Source organism: Anomaloglossus baeobatrachus, chromosome 8 (assembly GCF_048569485.1).
Source record: "Anomaloglossus baeobatrachus isolate aAnoBae1 chromosome 8, aAnoBae1.hap1, whole genome shotgun sequence".
NCBI classification, from domain to species: Eukaryota; Metazoa; Chordata; class Amphibia; order Anura; family Aromobatidae; genus Anomaloglossus; species Anomaloglossus baeobatrachus.
The window spans coordinates 54090149-54117002 of record NC_134360.1 but is presented as its reverse complement, the minus strand read 5'-3'; the positions used below and the strand labels follow the sequence as shown (position 1 = coordinate 54117002).

General features: G+C 43.3%; 2 protein-coding genes across 2 annotated transcripts; one reads left to right on the top strand and one right to left on the bottom strand.

Moving 5' to 3' along the window:
- Window positions 1–249: 249 nt before the first annotated feature.
- On the bottom strand, window positions 250–9140 carry PDE6H (phosphodiesterase 6H). The gene is made up of 4 exons (XM_075320787.1): window positions 9076–9140; window positions 4430–4610; window positions 3795–3835; window positions 250–1962 (listed from the first exon to the last, which is right to left on the bottom strand). The coding sequence occupies exons 2-4, from the start codon at window positions 4576–4578 to the stop codon at window positions 1886–1888; spliced, it is 267 nt and encodes an 88-aa protein (XP_075176902.1). The 5' UTR covers window positions 4579–4610; window positions 9076–9140; the 3' UTR covers window positions 250–1885.
- Window positions 9141–16853: 7713 nt separating this feature from the next.
- Window positions 16854–26819, top strand: ARHGDIB (Rho GDP dissociation inhibitor beta). Its single transcript, XM_075320786.1, has 6 exons — window positions 16854–16910; window positions 20883–21066; window positions 23859–23942; window positions 24059–24135; window positions 25021–25084; window positions 25318–26819. The coding sequence occupies exons 2-6, from the start codon at window positions 20889–20891 to the stop codon at window positions 25515–25517; spliced, it is 603 nt and encodes a 200-aa protein (XP_075176901.1). The 5' UTR covers window positions 16854–16910; window positions 20883–20888; the 3' UTR covers window positions 25518–26819.
- The last annotated feature ends 35 nt before the right edge of the window (window positions 26820–26854 follow it).

Here is a 26854-nt window from a genome sequence, read left to right as displayed (position 1 = left end):
TATGATCCGGAATGAAAAGAAGGACCCATATAGGGACGTTAGGAAGTGTAGGGATCAGCTTCATTTGAGTGCAGGAGGTGACCCTGCTCCCCTCACCTAGGGCACACTGATGCGTTGATTTCTGTGTGTTGCGGCTCCCGCCAGGAGTTCTCTTCTACCTTGCAGAACCCTAATAGTCACTGCATGACATTTATGCATCTAATAATGAAGCTAAAGCTTTGTTCAGTCAGTGACACCAATGGCATCGATTTATTTCATCATTATATTTTTTTTTCTTTTAAAGAATAGTTTAACAGAATCTGCAAATGAAACATTTAGTAACAATTTGAAGTGAAGAAGAACCTGCAGCGATTCTAAAACTTCAGTGTCAGGATTTCTTTCTGATCATCGATCACATTAATAATTGGCAATTTAGAAGGATGATCTTACAGCTGTGTCTGACTACAGAATGTTTGTAGTCTGTAACCATGGAGACACAGCTGTGAAAACATTTCAAATGATTTCTTACATGGAGATGGTTTGATTGTTTCAGTTCTGATAATCAATATATTGTAACATTGAATTAACAGAAAGAACATTGCGTTCTCTACTTTTTGATCTATGGGATAAAATTCCACTGGTCAAACCTAAGACATGGTTCATTTTACTACTATTACATCATCATAACATTATAGTTGTTATATTACAATAATCAGAATATTTTTTCATTGTTTAATTTCCCCATATTTATCAATATAGCACAGTGATTTAGAAACAGAAATTTAGAAATGTATTAGAAATTTAAAATGTATTATTATTTATTTATATATATTGCGATGTTGTCCTCCCTCAGTTATCATCTATGCATTTTTTATTATGAAGAATAAATATATCTATAGGAAATCACATCGGGATCAATGGAACATAAAAGTTTATTAATCGGAATATAATGTACGGAACACAGAATTTATGGGGATCCGTTCACATTGTTACCATTGTTACAGTCCCTCTCTGCAAGACCGCAGGTTACAAGCAGGATCCATATATCGTATGTATATGTATAGATATATATATATATATAGATATATATATATATATATATATGTATATATATATATTATACGTTGACTAATAAAAATCTCTACTCATGAGTCAGAGGGGCGGAGACTACAGGGAAGTAGTCAATCATTGTCTCCGCCCCTCAGACTACAGAGCTCAGAAAGAGCACAAATTTAGATCAATCAATTACGAGCTTTTCTGAATCTTTTCCTACAAAACTAAATATATCAATCAGCTCCGCTCCACTTGCTCTATATCCGCCGCCTACGAGGAGGAACAAAAGCGATATGACAGATTTACTGCAAAAGTAGAAAAGTATATAATAAATATAAATCTATCTAGTCCCATTTTACACTGAGTACTCGCCACTTATTGTGATATATTATCTTGTTTTATTTTTATACTGCTTTGTTGATTTTATATTTGATTCTGTTTTCTATTATTATTGTTACAATGTAACCATCATTATTTCTTTATTCTGGCTTTCACCATCTAATAACAATATTCTGGATATTCTCTGCTGTTTTTTTGCTAAAACATAATTTCCTATAAATAAAAGGAAACATTTCTAAAACAAACAATATGGCATAAGATACAATGTAACTTCTATTGGCCATGCTGATTTGATCGGTTCAGCATAAGGGGAATGTCCTTTTATTTGTTTCATTTTAATATCCGTCTTGACGAATTAACATGTCTCCTGGTGATACAGTCATATGGGGCGGCTGCACCGGGTGCTGGCGTGGCGGGTGACGTGGTGTGTTGGGTTAGTAGTAGATGGTACTATTAACTTCTTGATCGTCTTCTCTTGAAGGATTTGATGGTACGAAGACGGCAGGAGAATGCCTTAGATGATTCCAAACTGAGCGAGCTCGTGTAACTCCAGGTGACTGAAGGCCTCCCATGGGCAGATGACAGTGATATCTGCGGGAGAGAACAACGTTATCTATTGTATTCCATCAATGTTCCTTCATCATCACCTATGTATTCTGCACCAACTTACAAGAAGTAGAAGGAGCTAAGCTAGTAACATCCACATGACAGCCCACATGGAAATAACAATACAAACTCCTCTTTCCGTTAAAATGGAACCTGTCGGAAACTTTACCTCTCCCCTACAAACTATTATTGTAACCCTTTAAAAGTAAGCCAGGTGATCACTTTATGACCCCATTGCTCTTCTCCTGCAGCAAGAAATTGTGTTTTAAAGTCAACTGGGGTGTGACGGCGCACTTACAGCTTCTTAAGGTCGCTGTACACGCTTCGATATCGGTACCGATATCGCTAGCGTGGGTACCCGCCCCATCTGTTGTGCGACACATGCAAATCGCTGCCCGTGCCGCAACAACATCGCCCAGACCCGTCACACTAATTACCTGTCCGGCGACGTCGCTGTGACCGGCGAACCGCCTCCTTTCTAAGGGGGCGGTTCGTTCAGCGTCACAGCGATGTCACAGCTGCGTCACTGAACCGCCGCCCAATAGAAGCGGAGGGGCGGAGATGAGCGGGACGTAACATCCTGCCCACCTCCTTCCTTCCGCATAGAGGCCGGGAGGCAGGTAAGGAGAGGTTCCTCGTTCCCGCGGTGTCACACAAAGTGATGTGTGCTGCCGCAGGAACGAGGAACAACTTCGTTACTGCTGCAGTAACGATTTTTGAGAATGGACCCCCATGTCACCGATGAGCGATTTTGCACGTTTTTGCGATGATGCAAAATCGCTCATAGGTGACACACGCAACAGTATCGCTAATGCGGCCGGATGTGCGTCACCAATTCCGTGATCCCAACGAGTTCGCATTAGCAATGTCGTAGCGTGTAAAGCCCCCTTTAGCCTCACCCTGTAGTTCCTATCTAGTAGCACCCTCCCTTGGCTGATTGAAAGATTACTCTGGTACAAAACCACTGACCTGTCAATCAGCCAGGGAAGGGTCCTGCTAGATAGGAACTACACAGTGAGGCTGAGAAGCTGTAAGTGCACCCAATAAACTTCAAAATGTGATTTTTCAGGGAAGGGTGGTGCTCGATAGGAACTTCACGGTGAGGTTGAGAAGCCATAAGTGCACCCAATAAACTTCAAAATGGGATTTTTCAGGGAAGGGTGCTGCTAGATAGGAACTACACAGTGAGGTTCAGAAGCTGTAAGTGCACCCAATAAACTTTAAAATGTGATTTTTCATGGATGGGTGCTGCTAGGTAGGAACTACACAGTGAGGTTGGGAAGCTGTAAGTGCACCCAATAAACTTCAAAATGTGATATTTCAAGGAAGGGTGCTGCTAGATAGCAACTACACGGTGAGGTTGAGAAGCTGTAAGTGCACCCAATAAACTTCAAAATGTGATTTTTTTTCAGGGAAGAGTGCTGCTAGATAGGAACTACATGGTGAGGCTGAGAAGCTGTAAGTACATCCAATAAAACTTCAAAATGTGATTTTTTTATTTTTTTTTTCTTGCTGATCGAATAGGGCTTTGGGGTCATAAAGGGATTGACTGACTTATCTTTTAAAGGGCATTTTAATGGTCTAGGTAGGTAAAAGTTTCTGACAAATTCCCTGTAATAAATTACTGTAATATTATATATGGGAATTGCATAAATAGTAATTTCCAGATATATGGGATTGTGACTCCCATCCATAGGGGCATGGAAAGCAGGTGTGGTCTGGGCTCAACCTGTCCCCACAACCTGATATAGCGAGCAGGGTGTGAGGTATCTGCTCCACGATTTCAATATCTAGAAGTGACATATAAGGTTCCTCACCTGTTCCAAGTCCTTCCATCCCAGGAATATCATCTCCGAACCTATGAGATAAAAGTAAAATCAAACTCAGATTGTCTGACTTCAGAAATAAGGAGAAATCCCTGGATTGTTAAAGGGGAACTCCACTGCATTGTCTTTCCAGTAGAGCTTGTATGACTTGTATATTGGAACAGTGGGTGATTGCTATTTTAAGTTTTTTTCCCCCACTCCTGCATGTAAATGTCAGACCCACACCTGAAATCAAATCTACACCCCTTAACGGGAAACTACTAACATATAAAGGGACACTTTACAAGGTCTTACACATTGTGGGGGGCATGAAGGGTAACACTGCTGCCCTTAGGCCCTGCGTCAGAGGGTTGAGGAGTCCCCCCTTTGATTTTTCCCACCTCCTACACAGTAGTAATAGACTCGGTAAAAAAAAATGGGAAAGTTCAGTCTTATGACCACCTAGTCACCTCGCAGACCTGCAATCACCATTAGAAGACGTAGATTACAGGTTAGTATCCTGTGGCTTTCTTCACATAGAAGACTCATGCTGGGAGTTGTAGTTGTACTACAGCTGGGGAGCAGAAGATCTAGGTGCACTAGAGGTCACCACCTTCCATGGACATCAGGACCTGACATGGACTCACCCTTTTACTCCTTTCTTTGGTGGTTTGCTCTTGAACTGCCGGGTCTGCCTCTGTTTGAATTTGGGGGGTCCCTTGCGAGGTGTGGTGGGCCCGGTATTACTGCTGTTTGCAGGAGCCAAGGCGCTGGATGCTGGGGAGCTGGAATTCATGTCCTTCTGTGTTGTACTCCACTCTCAGGAACCTAAAGCAGAAATTAGGGTTAGTTCCTTACAGTAGGAGAAGCTTTGTTACATTGTTTCCTCGTAAACATTTGTGATGTCTTGGGTCTATCTCATGTTTGTTTTCTGCAGGAGCACACTGCCACCTCTCGGCTTCCTGAGTGCTCCTGAAGATTGACAGTTTAGGCCAGCGGCATGGCTGAGTTACTGGCCCAAACCACAGCATCGGAGGAGCGTAGTCATCTGAACAGCTTCAGAACAGCGCTTGTATGCTGTAAAGCAAACAGCTTGTAAGCGCTTGCCTTGGAGACTAACCACTACAGAGGTGGTCGGTAACCTAGGTAACAAGGTTTAAATAGAAAATGAAGAGGATTTCTAATAAAAGTTACATAGTTAAGTTGGTTGTTTTTCCAAACACTTAATTTAACCATTTACAAAAATGAGATAATCCCTTTATTTAACCAAATGCCTCCATTTGTTACTCTTTTCCTCTACACAGTGGATGATATGGTGGTCTCAATCATAGGGGGCATTTAAGTTGCATGTTGAGGTTGGTCCTGCTAAGCAGCTCCAATGACTGAGCTCTGTCCAGGCTGCATTCTCTCAGCTGAACACCAGGTGGCGCCACCGAGCTGCTAATGACCAATCTACAGCCAGGAGCCCTGATTATTAGGGTTTTGTTACTTACCCAGATTCTTTCATTGCTAACCACAAGACTCTCTGCACTAATTTTTCAGCTTATCTTTGCCGCATAAAGGAAGAACTATTAATATATGGCAACCGTCATGGAGCTGCTGTTGACGGATCTTCTGTTTTTTATTTCCTTGGCTTGCAGGGCAGGGAACCTAAGGGTTTCAAGTTTTAGATGAGTATTGCAAATATCCTGTGTATAAACAAAGATACCAGCCCTACTCCCAGCTGAGAAGTGAATACAGAAGTATCCAGAGCACATCATGCACTGTGACACGAGGCTTTCTTCTGGTTTGTTACAATGTGTCAGTCTGGAGCCCAATCACAGAGCATTGTGTACACTGGATACAATTGTGTCCATTTATCAATTTATTTACAGGAAATTGGACTGTGCTAAAAAGTCATAGAATAAACATAAGATCTGTCAACAGCAGCAGTCAGCCTATGTGATGGTGGTTTCTATATAGTAACAGATGTTTGATAACTATACAGAGTAATAAATAAAATATTATGCGGAATAAACCAGTCAAAAAGAAGGAGCCAGCACGATTTCTATACTGTATTTGTTGATAAAATAGAGATTTTTGGCAAAACATTGGAATATTTTGAGACACCCCGCCAACGTCACGGCAAATCCCATGGGGCAGTCCTACACTAAATATTATATTTTGTTTGGGGTGCCATATGGCCTCACACATCTAATGCAGAACTGCCTGGTGGTTAGCCTCCACCAGGCCGTGCACCGTATTTTGGTTGTTCTATCTGTAAACTGGTTTAGCTATTGGTGACTGTTCACACACAGCCACCGGCCCTGTCCACAGGCTATTTAATCTTAGCAGCACTTGCCCCAAACAAAATATAATATTTAGTGTAGGACTGCCCCATGGGATTTGCCGTGACGTTGGCTGGGTGGCTCAAAATATTGCAATGTTTTGCCAAAAATCTCTAATTTATCAACAAATACAGTATAGAAATCGTGCTGGCTCTTTCTTTTGGAATAAACCAGTATCCATCAGAATCAGATGCAAAACAGTACCATGTATGGCAGACATAGATACACAGCTCAGCAGAAAGTATCACACAGGATAGGATTAGATACACAGCTCAGCAGACAGTATCACACAGGATAGGATTAGATACACAGCTCAGCAGATAGTATCTCACATGACAGGATTAGATACACAGTTCAGCACACAGTATCACACGATAGAAATAGATACACAGCTCAGCAGACAGTATCACACAGGATAGGATTAGATACACAGCTCAGCAGACAGTATCACACATGCCTCTGAGGTGTCTTTTTTGTAAGCGAAACAAGCCCAACTGTTCCATCTCGAATTATATAGGAGAGGCCTCCGTCCTGTGTAATATAGGAGAGGCCTCCATCCCGTGTAATATAGGAGAGGCCTCCGTCCTGTGTAATATAGGAGAGGCCTCCATCCTGTGTAATATAGGAGAGGCCTCCATCCCGTGTAATATAGGAGAGGCCTCCATCCCGTGTAATATAGGAGAGGCCTCCGTCTTGTGTAATATAGGAGAGGCCTCCGTCCTGTGTAATATAGGAGAGGCCTCCATCCCGTGTAATATAGGAGAGGCCTCCATCCCGTGTAATATAGGAGAGGTCTCCATCCTGTGTAATATAGGAGAGGCCTCCATTCTGTGTAATATAGGAGAGGCCTCCGTCCTGTGTAATGTAGGAGAGGCCTCCTTCCTGTGTAATATAGGAGAGGCCTCCATCCCGTGTAATATAGGAGAGGCCTCCATCCCGTGTAATATAGGAGAGGCCTCCGTCCTGTGTAATGTAGGAGAGGCCTCCGTCCTGTGTAATGTAGGAGAGGCCTCCGTCCTGTGTAATATAGGAGAGGCCTCCGTCCTGTGTAATATAGGAGAGGCTTCCATCCCGTGTAATATAGGAGAGGCCTCCATCCCGTGTAATATAGGAGAGGTCTCCATCCTGTGTAATATAGGAGAGGCCTCCATCCTGTGTAATATAGGAGAGGCCTCCATCCTGTGTAATATAGGAGAGGCCTCCTTCCTGTGTAATATAGGAGAGGCCTCCGTCCTGTGTAATGTAGGAGAGGCCTCCGTCCTGTGTAATGTAGGAGAGGCCTCCGTCCTGTGTAATATAGGAGAGGCCTCCGTCCTGTGTAATATAGGAGAGGCCTCCGTCCTGTGTAATATAGGAGAGGCCTCCGTCCTGTGTAATATAGGAGCGGCCTCCATCCTGTGTAATATAGGAGCGGCCTCCATTCTGTGTAATATAGGAGCGGCCTCCATCCTGTGTAATATAGGAGAGGCCTCCATCCTGTGTAATATAGGAGCGGCCTCCATCCTGTGTAATATAGGAGAGGCCTCCATCCCGTGTAATATAGGAGAGGCCTCCATCCTGTGTAATATAGGAGAGGCCTCCATCCCGTGTAATATAGGAGAGGCCTCCATCCCGTGTAATATAGGAGAGGCCTCCGTCCTGTGTAATATAGGAGAGGCCTCCATCCTGTGTAATATAGGAGAGGCCTCCATCCCGTGTAATATAGGAGAGGCCTCCATCCTGTGTAATATAGGAGCGGCCTCCATCCTGTGTAATATAGGAGAGGCCTCCATCCTGTGTAATATAGGAGCGGCCTCCATCCTGTGTAATATAGGAGCGGCCTCCATCCTGTGTAATATAGGAGCGGCCTCCATCCTGTGTAATATAGGAGCGGCCTCCATCCTGTGTAATATAGGAGAGGCCTCCATCCTGTGTAATATAGGAGAGGCCTCCATCCTGTGTAATATAGGAGAGGCCTCCATCCTGTGTACTAATCTAGTTGCCATTTTTGAACTGACTTTGACTTCCCAATATCTTTTTTCAAAATGTGGAGCCCAAAACTGGATCCCATATTCAAGATGTGGCCCACACATGATAGAATTAGATACAGCATCTTAGCAGACAGTATCACGCATAGCTTTAGATACATCAAGTAGCACCAGAACTTTCTTGAACTGCTCTTAAGTAATTGCCACTCTGGATAATGCTGGTGACTTCTTTAGATCTAATTATTCCCTTGGATCATCAGTGAAGAGGCTTTTGGACTTTGCGGGATAATTTTAAGCTCTTGTGTCACCGTTAATTGCGCTCAGCAGCAGTGCAGGGATAATGCCGCAGTAAGTGGATGAGGAGTTCAGCTCATTGCCATCACCAGCATGATGTAGACTATTTTGGTTGCTGTGAAGCCCCCTCCGCTCTATTTTTGCCCCCCATCATCACTCCTGATATAACTCCTTTAGAATGTAAGCCTGCAAGGCCAGGGCCCTCGTCCCTCTGTACTAGTCTGTCTACTGTAACTTGTGTATGTATTCTGTATTTAACCCCCTTCTCATGTACAGCACCATGGAATCAATGGTGCTCTATAAATAAATAATAATAATTAATATAACAAACCTACAATATTACAAGAACAGCAGAAGTTCTAGCACTCGGTCTAAAGTCAAATACTGAAGACCCCAAACTCCAATATATAAATCTCAAACAGCAGTGAAGAAAATAGAAAAATGTTTCCTTCTAGGTAACTACAAGTCCAGGTGATTTCATGTTATGCTGTTGCTCTCTGTTATCATCAAATATTCAACAGGAAACTACTAGGTATTTCCTATAAAGATTCTTAGTAAGATTAATAATTATTAGTCCTTTAATAAAACTAACTATTAGTAAATTATTAATACATAATTATTGTAATTATTAAGTAAATAAGTAATTATTAACACAATTATTAGTCCTAAGTAATAAACAAATGCATGATGATAGTATGTAAGTACATTCATGGCCAAAAGTTCTGAGACTGATACATTTTGGTTTTCCCATTTTGCAGCTTCAGTGTTTTTCCCTCTTTCGTTTCTATGGTTACTGAAGTTCAACTATAAACATTCCATAAGTTGTTACATTCTATTGACAAATGCATGAAGATTCTGTAAAGACTGAATATTCCCAGCGCTGACCCTGATTTCTCCAAATTTCTGCCCTTCTCCCCGGCAGCTGGATATCGGCTTCTGGGCCAGGTCCTGACTGGTGACCCATTCTTGTCTCATCAGAGCTCAGAGATTATCACAATTTCTGGGGTTTTGTTTGTTGCCTTTCGATGATTGACCGCAGGTTCTCAATGGGACTGAGATTTGGGGACTTTCCTGATTATAGACCCAAAAGTCAATGTTTTTTTCATGAGCCACTTAGTTCTCATTTTTGCCTTGAGTTCTGGTCTTCATCATGGGAGAAAAGTATCATCACCACATTGTCCTGGATGATGGGAGAAGTTGTCCTTGGAGGACATTTAGATACTATTCTTTATTCATAGCAGTGGTCTTAGGTATAATTGTGAGTGAGCCCCTCCATGGATGAGAAGCCCCCACACATGAGTGGTCTCGGGAGGCTTTACTGACTGCAGACACAGGACTCAAGGCAGTGCTCACCTTCTCTTCTCAGTACAATCATTCTTACAGAGGTCTCTACAGTCTGAAGGGGCTTCAAAGAAAATAACTGCAGGGAGTACAGGGATTTGAGTGCAGAGGACAGAGAAGGGTGGGGAGGGGGTTATATTCTCCCTGATGAAGCCCTTCAGAATGTTTGGGAAGTCTGGAATGATTCTCAGGAGAAGAGAAGGTGATCGCTACCCTGAGTCCTGTGTCTGCAGACAGTAAAGCCTCCTGAGACCACTCATGTGTGGGGGCTTCTCATCCATGGAGGGGCTCACTCACAATTATACCTAAGATCACGGCCATGAAAAAAGAATGGGATCTAAACCTCCTCCAAGACAAACTTCTCCCATCCTCCAGGACAACGTAGGGATGATTCTTCTCCCACATGATGGAGACCAATACACATGGCAAAGGTGAGAACGAAGTGGCGCTAGAGGGACAAAAATTGATATTTTGGGACTATAATTAAGAAACTCCCCAGATCTCAATCCCATTGAGAACCTGCGGTTAATCCTCAAAAAGCACAAAAAAAACCCCCACAGAAATTGTGATAAACTCCAAGCTCTGAGACAAAAATGGATCATCAGTCAGGATCTGTCCAGAAGCCGATATCCAGCTACTGGGGAGAAGGGCAGAAGTCTGGAGAAAGGGTCAGCGCTGGGAATATTCAGTCTTTACAGAATCTTCGTGTATTTGTCAATAAAATGTAACAACTTATGGAATGTTTAGAATTGTACATCAGTAACCATAGAAACATTGGTATAACTTGAAGTTCATGGGCCTCAATGCAAAACCTCCAAGAGGGGCCCCCAATTATCACAGACTTTTTTTTATTAGTACTACTATTTTCATATGGCCAAAGGAACCTTTTAGGCCCCCTAGGCTCCAGAACCTGAGTGTGATTGCAACCCCTGCACCTATTATAGTTACACCCTTGAAGAGAAACATCCTAAAACAGCAAAAAATAAAAAAAATAAAAAAACACTTAAAAGCAGCAAAATGTGAAAACAAAAATATATGTCAGTCTCCGAACTTTTAACCACGACTGTATAATTTATGTGCCTCCAATGACTGGTATAGATTTGTGTATATTATGTAACATCACACACACACATATATATATATATATATATATATATATATATATATATATATATATATATATATATATATATATATATATATATCTGCATTGCTTTATAACATATAATATTGGGGAGTGTAGGGTTATATTATGTGATGCTTTGTTATTTCATGCTACATTGTTATATCTGATCTTATATTATTGTTTAATATATGATAATATGAGATTGTCAGGTTATAATATTATTTCACGGTACATTATATAGTATATTATTACGTTAGGTTCTGTTATGGTATATTATATCATATTGTCAGGTCCTATGCTTATATTAGGATATATGATATATTATTACGTTACATCATGCTATGGTATATTAGCTATATTATATTATACTGTCAGGTCCTATGCTTATATTAGGATACTTGATATAATATTAGGTATATTATACTATGTTACAACACAAACAGACCCATGGTCTAAATTATTACCTTGATACATCATCCATGCCTGAATAATGACAGCAATGTGCATGCAGGCATGTATGCAAGACTGCACACTCCACCAGAATATTGAACCAAAAACAAAAGAAAAAGGGAGTTTTCAATGTGCAAAATAATTTTTATTACACAAAGAGATGTAAAATTACATCATAAAGAGTACAACGCCACAGATGAAGGCAAGAGCGTACCCTGTGCCTATGGAACACACACCAGTAACTCAATGGTTAAATAAGGAGCAAGACAGAATAGAGATATGCCCTATCAAAAAAGTGCCTTAGTGCATAAAGTGCATATAAATCTATCATTTAAAGTGGCCAGTGCCTGATTATAAAATATGCATAATGATACAAAAGGGACTTACCGCAAATAAATTGGTGGTCCAGAGGCACAAGGAGGGACCAAGTGATTAGACCTCCTTGGTACCTTTTGTAACATTATGCATATTTTATAATCAGGCACAGACCACTTTAGATGATAGATTTATATGCACTTTATGGACTTGGGCACTTTTTTGATAGGGGATATTTCTATTCTATTTTGTCCCTTATTTAACCATTGAGTTACTGGTGTTCCATAGGCACAGGGTCAGCTTTTGTCTCCATCTGTGGCGTTGTACTCTTTATGATGTAATTTTACATTTCTCTGTCTAATAAAAAATATTTTGCACATTTAAAACCACTTTTTTCTTTTGTTTTTGGTTCTATATTATACTATGTTGTATTATGCTACAGTATATTATTTACTATATAATATATGTTACATCAGGTTCTAAGCTTATATTAGGATACATGATATATTATACTATGTTGTTTTATGCTACAGTATATTATTTACTATATATTATTTTATATCAGGTTCTATGCTTCTATTAGGATACATGATATATTATACTATGTTGTTTTATGCTACATTATATTATTTACTATATATTATTTTATATCAGGTTCTATGCTTCTATTAGGATACATGATATATTATACTATGTTGTTTTATTCTACAGTATATTATTTACTATATATTATGTTATATCAGGTTCTATGCTTCTATTAGGATACATGATATATTATACTATGTTGTTTTATGCTACAGTATATTATTTACTATATATTATTTTATATCAGGTTCTATGCTTCTATTAGGATACATGATATATTATACAATGTTGTTTTATTCTACAGTATATTATTTACTATATATTATGTTATATCAGGTTCTATGCTTCTATTAGGATACATGATATATTATACTATGTTGTATTATGCTACAGTATATTATTTGCTATATATTATTTTATATCAGGTTCTATGATTCTATTAGGATACATGATATATTATACTATGTTGTTTTATGCTACATTATATTATTTACTATATATTATTTTATATCAGGTTCTATGCTTCTATTAGGATACATGATATATTCTACTATGTTGTTTTATGCTACAGTATATTATTTACTATATATTATGTTACATCAGGTTCTAAGCTTCTATTAGGATACATTATATGTTATTATTTTACATTATACTATGTTGTATTAGGTAACGTTATAGTACGTTACATTATATTACTCTACAGTATATTATATGACTATTCCTTATATTTACGATCCAGCTCAGTGAGGCGTATAGCGACGGATTCATCCGATCTCCGATCTACAGCCGATCACTGGATGATTTCCAGGACTTTCCCGGAGCAGATACATTCAATAGACGATTATTCCTCGAATCTTCGTAATCAATGACCAGTGAATATTGGGGATATTGGTCCTCAGACACCACATTAAATTCTCGTATCCTCATATATCGCAGGTCTTATATTTCTCCGGTAATTCAGACTATAATCGGTGCGACCCCCTCCTCTGCCGCCGCTGATACTCACACTGCTCCGGGCGCTGCACACCGCTATTCCTGCGCTCCACCGACTGATCCTGCAGATATATTGTGGGGACATTGAGCCGATTATCTGGAGATTATCGCCAGCAGCCAATTAGATAATACTGTATTGAGTTTCTTGACCTTTGACGGGTGGAGATGCTGCTACATGAGTCTGTGTGATATCCCCCACCAGTGCAAAAGTATGTGACCCCCCCCCCCCCACCTCTCCAGCAGACAGGCCTCCATCAACAACACCCTGTGTTCTCATAACATGGAATTATAGGTGGTGATGAGTACAGAAAATGGGAGCAAATCCACTAAATAGCAATCAATAAAGGGATGCAAAAAGCCTGCTTGCTGTCAGTGAATGGAAACAATGTAGTTATCATTAAGAAGCAGAATAGTCACTTCTCTGACTTTTTGTTACATTGTAGTCTATGAGCTAAACATATTAAGATTGTAAATCTCACCCCTGTCCTGGAGTCTAATCTACACTGATACATTGTAACAACCCATCAGCTGGGCTGTCAGTACTACACTGATACATTGTAACAACCCATCAGCTGTGTTGACATTACTACACTGATACATTGTAACAACCCATCAGCTGGGCTGCCATTACTACACTGATACATTGTAACAACCCATCAGCGGTGTCAACATTACTACACTGATACATTGTAGCAACCCATCAGCTGTGCTGACATTACTACACTGATCCATTGTAACAACCCATCAACTGGGCTGTCAGTACTACACTGATACATTGTAACAACCCATCAGCGGTGCCAACATTACTACACTGATACATTGTAGCAACCCATCAGCTGTGCTGTCCGTACTACACTGATACATTGTAACAACCCATCAGCTGTGCTGCCATTACTACACTGATACATTGTAACAACCCATCAGCTGTGCTGCCATTACTACACTGATACATTGTAACAACCCATCAGCTGTGCTGACATTACTACACTGATACATTGTAACAACCCATCAGCTGGGCTGCCATTACTACACTGATACATTGTAACAACCCATCTGCTGTGTTGACATTACTACACTGATACATTGTAACAACCCATCAACTGGGCTGTCAGTACTACACTGATCCATTGTAACAACCCATCAGCTGGGCTGTCAGTACTACACTGATACATTGTAACAACCCATCAGCGGTGCCAACATTACTACACTGATACATTGTAGCAACCCATCAGCTGTGCTGTCAGTACTACACTGATACATTGTAACAACCCATCAGCTGTGCTGCCGTTACTACACTGATACATTGTAACAACCCATCAGCTGTGCCGACATTACTACACTGATACATTGTAACAACCCATCAGCGGTGCCAACATTACTACACTGATACATTGTAGCAACCCATCAGCTGTGCTGTCAGTACTACACTGATACATTGTAACAACCCATCAGCTGTGCTGCCATTACTACACTGATACATTGTAACAACCCATCAGCTGTGCCGACATTACTACACTGATACATTGTAACAACCCATCAGCGGTGCCAACATTACTACACTGATACATTGTAGCAACCCATCAGCTGTGCTGACATTACTACACTGATACATTGTAACAACCCATCAGCTGTGCTGACATTACTACACTGATACATTGTAACAACCCATCAGCTGTGCTGTCAGTACTACACTGATACATTGTAACAACCCATCAGCTGTGCTGACATTACTACACTGATACATTGTAACAACCCATCAGCTGTGCTGACATTACTACACTGATACATTGTAACAACCCATCAGCTATGCTGACATTACTACACTGAAACAAGAAGGTTTCTAGTCACTGACAGCAAGTAGAAAGCTGGAAAATAACGAGAAATTGGGACATTAGTGAACTCTGGTAGGGCCTTTTTGATATGATGGACAGGTCCTGTAATATTTAAAGGTGCAGTGTCAATAAACATTGTATGGAATCTGTCTCACTTGTTATACAGGTGTGATCGGAGGGAGCTGCGGATGAGACCCCAGAGATCCAGAGATCGCTCCCCATTGAGGGATTTGACATTTTCCTGCTAAATGGGCCGACTATGAGATTTACAGAAAACTCCAGTAACTGATGATGACGTCATAGAATGTTATACAAGTGTTATTTACAGGAGTTTATACTGATGACGTGGAAATGATTATTATTAGTCCCCTCCAGTCTCCTCGGGATCGCACACATCACAGTCTATAGATCAGATGTGATCGGTTCACGGGCATCACAATATTATCTGCAGATCACGAGGAACGATCAAAACAGCAGCAAGAAATCATCCAGAAACTCGTGATCGCAGCAACAAGATAAGGCCCAACTGCTAATACTGCGGCACTACAACCCCCATCATCAGATGCTGCTTTGTGATAAAATGATGACTATGGATCCGGTGCTTCTGAACCCTGTATCTAAGCCTATGACATATGTGGTCTATAGAGCTGTGTATCTACGCCTATCTTGTAAGACGGCTCACTCAGGTGTGTATCTAATCCTATCATGTGACACTGCTGAGCTGTGTATCCAATTCTATCTTGTGTGATACTGTCTGTTGATGTGTGTATCTAAGCCTATGATATGTGGTTGTGTCTGCTGAATGCGTATCTAATCCTGTCAAGTGTGATACTGTCTGCTGAGCTTTGTATCTAATCCTATCATATGTGATACTGTCTGCTGAGCTGTGTATCTAATCTTATCATGCGTGATACCGTCTGCTGAGCTATGTATCTAATCCCATCATGTGTGATACTGTCTTCTGATCTGTGTATCTAATCTTATCATGTGTGATACTGTCTGCTGAGCTATGTATCTAATCCTCTCATGTGTGATACCGTCTGCTGAGCTGTGCATCTAATCCTGTCCTGTGTGATACTGTCTGCTGAGCTGTGTATCTAATCTCATCCTGTGTGATACTGTCTGCTGAGCTGTGTATCTAATCCCATCCTGTGTGATACTGTCTGCTGAGCTGTGTATCTAATCCCATCCTGTGTGATACTGTCTGCTGAGCTGAGTATCTAATCCCATTCTGTGTGATACTGTCTGCTGAGCTGTGCACCTAATCCTATCCTGTGTGGTACTGTCTGCTGAGCTGTGTATCTAATCCCATCCTGTGTGATACTGTCTGCTGAGCTGTGTATCTAATCCCATTCTGTGTGATACTGTCTGCTGAGCTGTGCACCTAATCCTATCCTGTGTGGTACTGTCTGCTGAGCTGTGTATCTAATCCTATCCTGTGTGATATGTCTGCTTAGCTGTGTATCTAATCTCATCCCTTTGTGATACTGTCTGCTGAGCTGTGTATCTAATCCCATTCTGTGTGATACTGTCTGCTGAGCTGTGTATCTAATCCTATCATATGTAATACTGTCTGCTGAGCTGTGTATCTAATCTCATCCTGTGTGATACTGTCTGCTGAGCCGTGTATCTAATCCCATCCTGTGTGTTACTATCCACTGAGCTGTGTATCTAATCTTCTTCTGTGTGATACTATCCACTGAGCTGTGTATCTAATCCCATCCTGTGTGATACTGCCTCACAGTGTGCCGGTTGCGGGCGGCTGTGCAGGGTTGTGTCAGCGCTTCCTGTGCGGTGGTGTCGCCCTCGTCGCCTTCGTCCTTCCTTCCCTTTCTTAACTGTCAGGCGCAGTCACCAGATTAAGGCGCTTTCTGTGCGGAGCGGCGAGGCCAGGGCTGGTAAGAGGCTTTATATAGTGACCAGGAGGGGGGCGAGATGGTGACCATGCCTGGGTGATGGAGGGGGTCAGAGGCCAAGCACCTGCTCACCGCCAGGAGGTGGGAACTACAGGTCTCAGCACTACCTGCAGCCAACGCACCTGCCGGGAACCCCTTACCATAAATATTACTGGTTCAACTGCCAACTAGGACAATCACTCCCATCATCTTCTGACATTGTGTCTCCCAATGCTGGGAGTGCCGCACTTATAATCCCATTGCAATACTGCGCGATAATCGTGCCGTACTCCATGCTTTATACTGCAGTCACACCCAGAGCTGCACTCGCCATACTTTATACTGCAGTCACACCCAGAGCTGCACTCGCCATACTTTATACTGCAGTCACACCCAGAGCTGCACTTGCCATACTTTATACTGCAGTCACACCCAGAGCTGCACTCGCCATACTTTATACTGCTTTCACACCCAGAGCTGCACTCGCCATACTTTATACTGCAGTCACACCCAGAGCTGCACTCGCCATACTTTATACTGCAGTCACACCCAGAGCTGCACTCGCCATACTTTATACTGCAGTCACACCCAGAGCTGCACTCGCCATACTTTATACTGCAGTCACACCCAGCCCTGCACTCGCCATAGTTTATATTGCAGTCACACCCAGAGCTGCACTCGCCATAGTTTATACTGCAGTCACACCCAGCGCTGTACTCGCCATACTTCATACTGCAGTCACACCCAGAGCTGCACTCGCCATAGTTTATACTGCAGTCACACCCAGAGCTGCACTCGCCATACTTTATACTGCAGTCACACTCATCGCTGTACTCGCCATACTTTATACTGCAGTCACACCCAGAGCTGCACTCGCCATAGTTTATACTGCAGTCACACCCAGCGCTGTACTCACCATACTTTATACTCCAGTCACACCCAGAGCTGCACTCACCATACTTTATACTGCAGTCACACCCAGAGCTGCACTCACTATACTTTATACTGCAGTCACACCCAGCACTGCACTCACCATTTTTTATACTGCAGTTACACCCAGAGCTGCACTCGCCATAGTTTATACTGCAGTCACATCCAGCGCTGCACTCGCCGTTCCCTGTTGGTCAGTGTCTGCTTGCTCCGCGGTGTTGCATTGCTGGAGATATAATGGATTTTATACATGCTGCAGAGCCCACTATATAATATATATTCACGGTATTTGGAGGTGAGGAGATATTGGGGGTCACAACTGGGGCTCAGGATCTCCACAACGTCCAATTCAGTTGCCTGTGATCCCAAGGGTCTTGATACTTGTAGACTTTCTGTGGCCCCTGCCCATCCCCCCTAGTGTTATTCTAATATATCAGAAATAGAGAACTTGCACTTTGAGGAATTGCTGTTCATGCAGTTTCCTATTATCTCAGGCTGTTTTACCCCTTAAAGGGCCAGTAACGCCGCAATCTAGAGGGTATGAGCAGGGATTGAGCAATGGTGGGCCGGAGTGGTGGGTACAATGTGTCTCACGTTGTATCCTCGGGTGGGAGATCTGCAGGTCAGATCATCAGGGCGTTGTTGTTGTGCTCAGCGGGATGTTCGGGCCGCGCCGGGTAATTCTCACATATGTCCATGATCCACTTAAAGGATCAACCAGAGATAAGTAAAGAGCAGGGTAAAGTCACCGCTCACGAGGCCGGAGACACTGGTGCCACGCTCGCCACCCTGCCCAGTGCCCCCCGCCTCTGCCTATAGGACCAGTGGTCAAAGCAACGATTCTGAGACAGGAAAATGCTGAAATCACAGCAGAGGCCACAATCATCATACAGAGTATTCCACGCAGGTGATATCCGTCTATGGGCCGTCATGTGTCAGTTATAACACTCCCAATAGATGGAAAATCCCACTATACATACATAGGACGAGGGATTGACAAGCGGGGGCTCGGAGGTTTATTATGGGCCACCATTGTCAGGAGCGGCAGAAGCAGAGACACGTGGCCTCCTATAGGGGACGACTTCCTGCTGCAGCCGCACATTTGTGGCTCCCTAGATTCTCGTACAAACGTCTCTCACTACTAAAGAATTTCCTTTTAAGGATTTGTGTCATATGAAATCTCAAACAGGGGAAGCCACAGTGATCCTCAATGTACGAGAAGCCATAGTGATCCTGTGCCTCAATGTACTAGAAGCCATAGTGATCCTGTGCCTCAATGTACGAGAAGCCATAGTGATCCTGTGCCTCAATGTACGAGAAGCCATAGTGATCCTGTGCCTCAATGTACTAGAAGCCATAGTGATCCTGTGCCTCAATGTACGAGAAGCCATAGTGATCCTGAGCCTCAATGTATGAGAAGCCATAGTGATCCTTAATGTACGAGAAGCCATAGTGATCCTGTGCCTCAATGTACAAGAAGCCATAGTGATCCTATGCCTCAATGTACAAGAAGCCATAGTGATCCTTAATGTACGAGAAGCCATAGTGATCCTGTGCCTCAATGTACGAGAAGCCATAGTGATCCTGAGCCTCAATGTACTAGAAGCCATAGTGATCCTGAGCCTCAATGTACTAGAAGCCATAGTGATCCTGTGCCTCAATGTACTAGAAGCCATAGTGATCCTGTGCCTCACTGTACGAAAAGCCATAGTGATCCTGTGCCTCAATGTACGAGAAGCCATAGTGATCCTGTGCCTCAATGTACGAGAAGCCATAGTGATCCTGAGCCTCAATGTACTAGAAGCCATAGTGATCCTGTGCCTCAATGTACTAGAAGCCATAGTGATCCTGTGCCTCACTGTACGAAAAGCCATAGTGATCCTGTGCCTCAATGTACTAGAAGCCATAGTGATCCTGTGCCTCAATGTACGAGAAGCCATAGTGATCCTATGCCTCAATGTATGAGAAGCCATAGTGATCCTGTGCCTCAATGTACGAGAAACCATAGTGATTCTGTGCCTCAATGTACGAGAAACCATAGTGATCCTATGCCTCAATGTATGAGAAGCCATAGTGATCCTATGCCTCAATGTATGAGAAGCCATAGTGATCCTGTGCCTCAATGTACGAGAAACCATAGTGATCCTGTGCCTCAATGTACGAGAAACCATAGTGATCCTATGCCTCAATGTACGAGAAGCCATAGTGATCCTATGCCTCAATGTATGAGAAGCCATAGTGATCCTGCGCCTCAATGTACGAGAAACCATTGTGATCCTGTGCCTCAATGTACGAGAAACCATAGTGATCCTGTGCCTCAATGTATGAGAAGCCATAGTGATCCTGTGCCTCAATGTACGAGAAACCATAGTGATCCTGTGCCTCAATGTACGAGAAGCCATAGTGATCCTATGCCTCAATGTATGAGAAGCCATAGTGATCCTGTGCCTCAATGTACGAGAAACCATAGTGATCCTGTGCCTCAATGTACGAGAAGCCATAGTGATCCTGTGCCTCAATGTACGAGAAACCATAGTGATCCTATGCCTCAATGTATGAGAAGCCATAGTGATCCTGTGCCTCAATGTACGAGAAACCATAGTGATCCTGTGCCTCAATGTACGAGAAGCCATAGTGATCCTGTGCCTCAATGTACGAGAAACCATAGTGATCCTATGCCTCAATGTATGAGAAGCCATAGTGATCCTGTGCCTCAATGTACGAGAAGCCATAGTGATCCTGTGCCTCAATATATATTTATGTTTGTTTCTTGTGATACAAATGATACAAAATAAACTCTATTTACAAAAGATACAAATGTTACTTTTGTTACTGATGCTTCTATTGTTATTAATGACGCTCAGACAAAAAGATGTGACTACAATATAAAAGACGTAGTGTGAAAGCAGCCTTAAACTGAATGGAAAGTTGCAAAATATTCCTTTGATCGTTTGACATTTTTATGATGATTTATTGCATTTATGTGAGTATTTGGTACATTTATATAACTATATATCATTTATAGATATCATTTCTTCCCCTAAGATCACGATGTCGGAGCAGGAGGCAGTCGCCCGTGACCAGGAGGATGATGATGACTTAGACGGAAAACTCAATTATAAACCTCCGCCCCAAAAGTCTCTACAAGAAATCCAGGAGCTGGACAAGGACGATGAAAGCCTAGAAAAGTACAAGAAGTCCCTACTGGGAGATGGACCGGTGCTCACAGGTACCAGCAGCTGATGGTCACCTTCACAGTGTCTGCAGTGCTTGTAACCCAGCTTTCCAGACACCCTGAAAGGCAATCACTTAATATAGAGCAGAACTGTGCGTCAGTCTTCACTGTAGTTCTGGCATTGTATTGGTGAACCAGGAGGCTCAGTATGAGCTATAATGATAGATTCTATCGGTTTATCGTATACACTAGTCAGGTCTCACATCATATAGGTAGTGAGTGAGATGTTCTGCAGGAGGAAGTGGTTTGATAGAGACGAGAATGCAACGAGCTGCGGCAGCAATCAGGAAATGTCTAAAAAAATGCAGATGGAAAGTTTCACAAGAGTTCCTGTAGTCAAGAGATGCTGCAGAGCTGAACTCCGCACTGAATAGCACGGAACACTGGGGGAGCGGGGAAATAGTACTACCTCAATGATCCCCCTACTATATGAGTATCTGACTTCATCAGTCATAGAAGAGTCCATATATCACTGCTGACAACCAACCTGATTATGCTGTATGAGTTGTCAGCCCCGCCTCCTGGTGATGACATCACTGATCTATTACTGCTGACAACCAGCCTGATTATGCTGTATGAGTTGTCAGCCCCGCCTCCTGGTGATGACATGACTGATCTATTACTGCTGACAACCAGCCTGTATATGGTGTGTGAGAGGTTGTCAGCCCCGCTGCCTAGTGATTACTTCATTAATGTAATACTGCTGACAACCAGCCTGTATATGGTGTGTGAGAAGTTGTCAGCCCCGCCTCCTGGTGATGACATCACTGATCTATTACTGCTGACAACCAGCCTGTATATGGTGTGTGAGAGGTTGTCAGCCCCGCTGCCTAGTGATTACTTCATTAATGTAATACTGCTGACAACCAGCCTGTATATGGTGTGTGAGAAGTTGTCAGCCCCGCCTCCTGGTGATGACATCACTGATCTATTACTGCTGACAACCAGCCTGATTATGTTCCGCCCCCGTGCGAGAAGCCGGGCTGCTGCTGCCGCTCGGATCCGGATCCGCGGTGGCTCGAGGGGTCTCCGGTCCAGGGGGTCGCACGGACACTGGATTAAAAGGAGGGGGGGGGAGATACGTACAGTGGGATTTTGGAAAGTTTGTGAAGCCACCCACGGTGCGTGATAATGTGAGGGACCACCGCTGCGGTTGGGGAGCCCGGTGACGATGGTGTGGCAGCCTGATGTTTAACCCCTCCGTGGGTAGGGGGTTGGTGTCCCGGGGCCCGTTGGTGTTGGATGGTGTTCGGGTGCCAATGGGGGGTTTCCAATGTACTCACTGAGTCCCAGAATAACCACACCGACAGCTTGTAAACCAAAGTTCCAAGCACCACGGTAATCTGCGTGGTGCACGCCTGGATCCGTGCCCCTGGTGTTGTTGTTGGTCTGTGGCCCTGTCCCTGGCACTTTTAGTCTCACTTGGACCCGTTGGAATGAAACTCTCCGGGTCCCACTCACCCGTATGGCTAATGGAGTGAGCTTGCTCTCAGGGTTCGTGCATAGGATTTCTTTGGACTGTAGTGGGAAAGTCCTATCCCATCGGTGCGCTAGTACCCCGATTTTGGAGCGGGTTGGGGATGACACTTGAAGTCTTCACCCCGGTCAGGTAAATTACCGGATCGCGTGAAGCTACTTTCCGGCCTGGGGTCCACGTACCCCATCGTGCCCTGGCCCCTACCCGGTGATGCCTCAAGGCCGCCGGCTGACCGCTGCCCTCCTCGGCAGTCCATGCCCCTTGACACTGTCCCCTGCGACCAGGGTTCCAGCTCCTACCAGGCCCAGACCAATGTCTGCCACCTAGTACATAGGAGCTCTTCTCCGTGGCCTCTCCTCACGAGAGCCACTTCACCTCCTCTCTCCTTCACTCTCCTCTCTCAACTGTCACTGTCCTCACTTTCTCCTCACCAACCCCCCATGTGGGCGGCCCTATTCCCTAGGCCCCCCAATGGTGTGTCTGGTAGGTTCAAATGGGAACTGTTCCTAGGATTTTTATTGGACTAGCTGTTAACAACACCGGAGGACCAGGATCCGTAAGCAAGGAGGGTGGATACTGTGCAGGAGGGCAGGTTGCACAATACCCTGTGACGACCTGATAGGCCAGCGCGTCACAATTACACTCTATGAGAAGTCCCACTGCCTAGTGATCACTTCATTAATCTATTACTGCTGACAACCAACCTGTATATTGTGTGTGAGGGGTTGTCAGCCAGCCCCACCCCCTGGTGATGACATCACCGATCTATTACCACTGACAACCAGCTTGTATATGGTGTAGTAGAAGTTGTCAGACCCGTCTCTGGGTGATGACATCACTGATCTATTACTGCTGACAACCCACCTGTATATGTTGTATGAGAAGTTGTCAGCCCCGCCACCTGGTGATGACATCACTGATCTATTACTGCTGACAACCAACCTGTAAATGGTGTAAGAGAAGTTGTCAGCCCCGCCCCCTGGTGATGACATCACTGATCTATTACTGCTGACAACCAACCTGTAAATGGTGTGTGAGAGGTTGTCAGCCCCGCCCCCTGGTGATGACATCACTGATCTATTACTGCTGACAACCAACCTGTAAATGGTGTGTGAGAGGTTGTCAGCCCCGCCCCCTGGTGATGACATCACTGATCTATTACTGCTGACAACCAACCTGTAAATGGTGTGTGAGAGGTTGTCAGCCCCGCCCCCTGGTGAAGACATCACTGAAGATAACACAGCAGTTCTATAATTACCTTGTGTTTTCTCACACTGATTCCTGTGTCCTATCATTTAATATTTTTCAGACCCGAGTGCTCCAAATGTGACCGTAACTCGCCTCACTCTAGTCTGTGAAGCAGCTCCCGGACCCATCACAATGGACCTCACTGGTAAATAATATGGAGAATCATGTTTATCATCATTATTTTTTTGTAGCACAAATATCCAGTGAAAGGGAAAATGTATCTATTACAGTTTTTAGTAATTCGCTTTTCTGATGTTACAGGAGACCTGTCAAACCTGAAAAAAGAAGAGTTCACTTTGAAAGAAGGTGTAGAATACAAAGTGAAAATCTCTTTTAAAGTGAGTGTGAAGATTAAATATATAATATACTGCACATCCTGCGCCTATAGAGTTACCTCTTGCATTATACTCCAGAGCTGCACTCACTATTCTGCTGGTGCAGTCACTGTGTACATACATTACATTACTTATCCTGTACTGATCCTGAGTTACATCCTGCATTATACTCCAGAGCTGAACTCACTTCTACTGGTGCAGTCACTGTGTACATACATTACATTACTTATCTTGTATTGGTGCGGATTTTTCTCCTTTATTATACTCTAGAGCTGCACTCACTATTTTGTTGGTGCAGTCACTCTGTGTACATGCATTACATTACTGATCCTGAGTTACTTCCTGTATTATACTCCAGAGCTGCACTCACTATTCTGCTGGTGCAGTCACTGTGTACATATATTACATTACTGATCCTGAGTTACTCCTTGTATTATACCACAGAGCTGCACTCACTATTCTGCCGGTAGTCACTGTGTACATACATTACTTATCCTGTATTGATCCTCCTAAATTACCTCCTTGTATTATACTGCAGAGCTGCACTCACTATTCTGCTGGTGTAGTCACTGTGTACATACATTACATTACTCATCCTGTACTAATCCTGAATTACCTCCTGTATTATACTCCAGAGCTGCACTCTCTATTCTGCTGGTTGCTATTGAAAACGTTTGCCAAGTTTTTGGACAGACATCCTCTTAGCAGCGTAGCTCCTATATTTCAGGAGTGGCTAGTCTTTGTTGGTGCAAAGGATACACTTGCCAAAATGAACAAGCAAGGCATGATGGGAGATTTCAGCTCTGAAGCTGCATAAATATGAATGAATGCTCAATGGATTTTTTAGCTTTTCACTTCTGTGATTGAAATATTTTTTTTTTATTCCAGGTAAATAAAGAAATAGTGTCTGGCCTGAAGTACGTGCAGCACACCTACCGGAATCGGGTGAGAGGTAAATGTCTTTTAGTTATGATGAAGCCAATTTCGGGGCATGATCCATGAAAAATAGGAATAACGCAGGAAACAAAGCGTAGTATCCGGTACTGATCCTCCAGCACCTCTGGATGGGGATCGTTTCGGGCCTCAGATCCTCTCCTCTGTACCTTTCTGTTGAGGATTTGTTACAATGTGTCCTGTGCATTGTTTTCTCTCATTCTGGATATTTCTATCATTTCTTCCATTCAGTTGCTAAAGCCATTTTTATGGTGGGAAGCTACGGCCCCCGACCAGAAGAATACGAGTTCTTGACTCCTATGGAAGAAGCTCCGAAGGGCTTGATAGCTCGAGGAACCTATCACAACAAGTCATTCTTCACCGACGACGACAGTCACAATCATCTAACCTGGGAGTGGACCCTGAGCATCCGCAAGGAGTGGTGCGAATAGAACTGAATCTTATGCTACAATTTTACTGCAAGGAAACCATCAGCATGAATGATATTGATGCGCTTCACAAAGCTTGGGGGTCTCCAATTCCATTAAACACATATTAGACATGGTTTGTTACCACCACTAGAGGGCGACCTGTGCTCAGGTCTTACCTAAAGAGATCTCTAAAGTTGTATCCAGATCGCCCCCTAATGGCAGACATGGGCACCTACGCCCATGAATGGAGGAGCAGAAGAATAGAGCTATGTACTAAGTAATATGGTGACGTCTTATAAAATAAATAAAAATAAATCTTTATTTTTATATAGCCCTAACATATTCCGCAGCGCTTTACATACATCAGGCACACTGTCCCCATTGGGGCTCACAATCTAAATTCCCTTTCCGTATGTCTTTGGAGTGTGGGAGGAAACCGGAGAACCCGGAGGAAACCCACGCAAACACGGGGAGAACATACAAACTCCTTGCAGATGGTGTCCTTGGTGGGATTCGAACCCAGGACCCCAGCGCTGCAAGGCTGCAGTGCTAACCACTGAGCCACCACAAGACTGCAGTGCTAACCACTGAGCCACCGTGCCGCCCGTCTTATGAAGTTGTTGGAAATCATTTTTTGCATTTTGATTCTTAGAATAGAAATTGTAGCAGGAGATTCCCTTTAAATGTTGTCCTAAAGTATTTGCATCCCCCTCCCCAAGCTTCTAGCACCTACAGCCTGTGATGATAGGCCAGCTTGTGTTACATGATCATAAGTTCTCAGAGCACCATCTAGTGGAGACCAGAGGGATTGTCAAGGGCCAAAGATGTTATAAACACTTGACAGTTGAGATAAATGACATTGTATCCGCCTATAAATCCCTCACTATTAATCAGGGCCGGCTCCAGGTTTTTGTGGGCCCCGGGCGGAAGAGTCCCAGTGGGCCCCATCCACACACAGACACCGATACGAACATGTACATATACATATTTAAAGACAAACTCACAAAAATACATATAAACAGACAAATCTATACAGTCATATACACTTACAGACAGACACACACACACACACACAAGTCTGCTGCATACAGACAGACACACACACACACAAGTCTGCTACATACAGACACACACACACAAGTCTGCTGCATACAGACAGACACACACACACACACACAAGTCTGCTACATACAGACACACACACAACTCTGCTACATACAAACACACACACACAACTCTGCTACATACAGACAAACACACACACACAACTCTGCTACATACAGACAAACACACACACACAACTCTGCTACATACAGACAAACACACACACACACACACAACTCTGCTACATACAGACA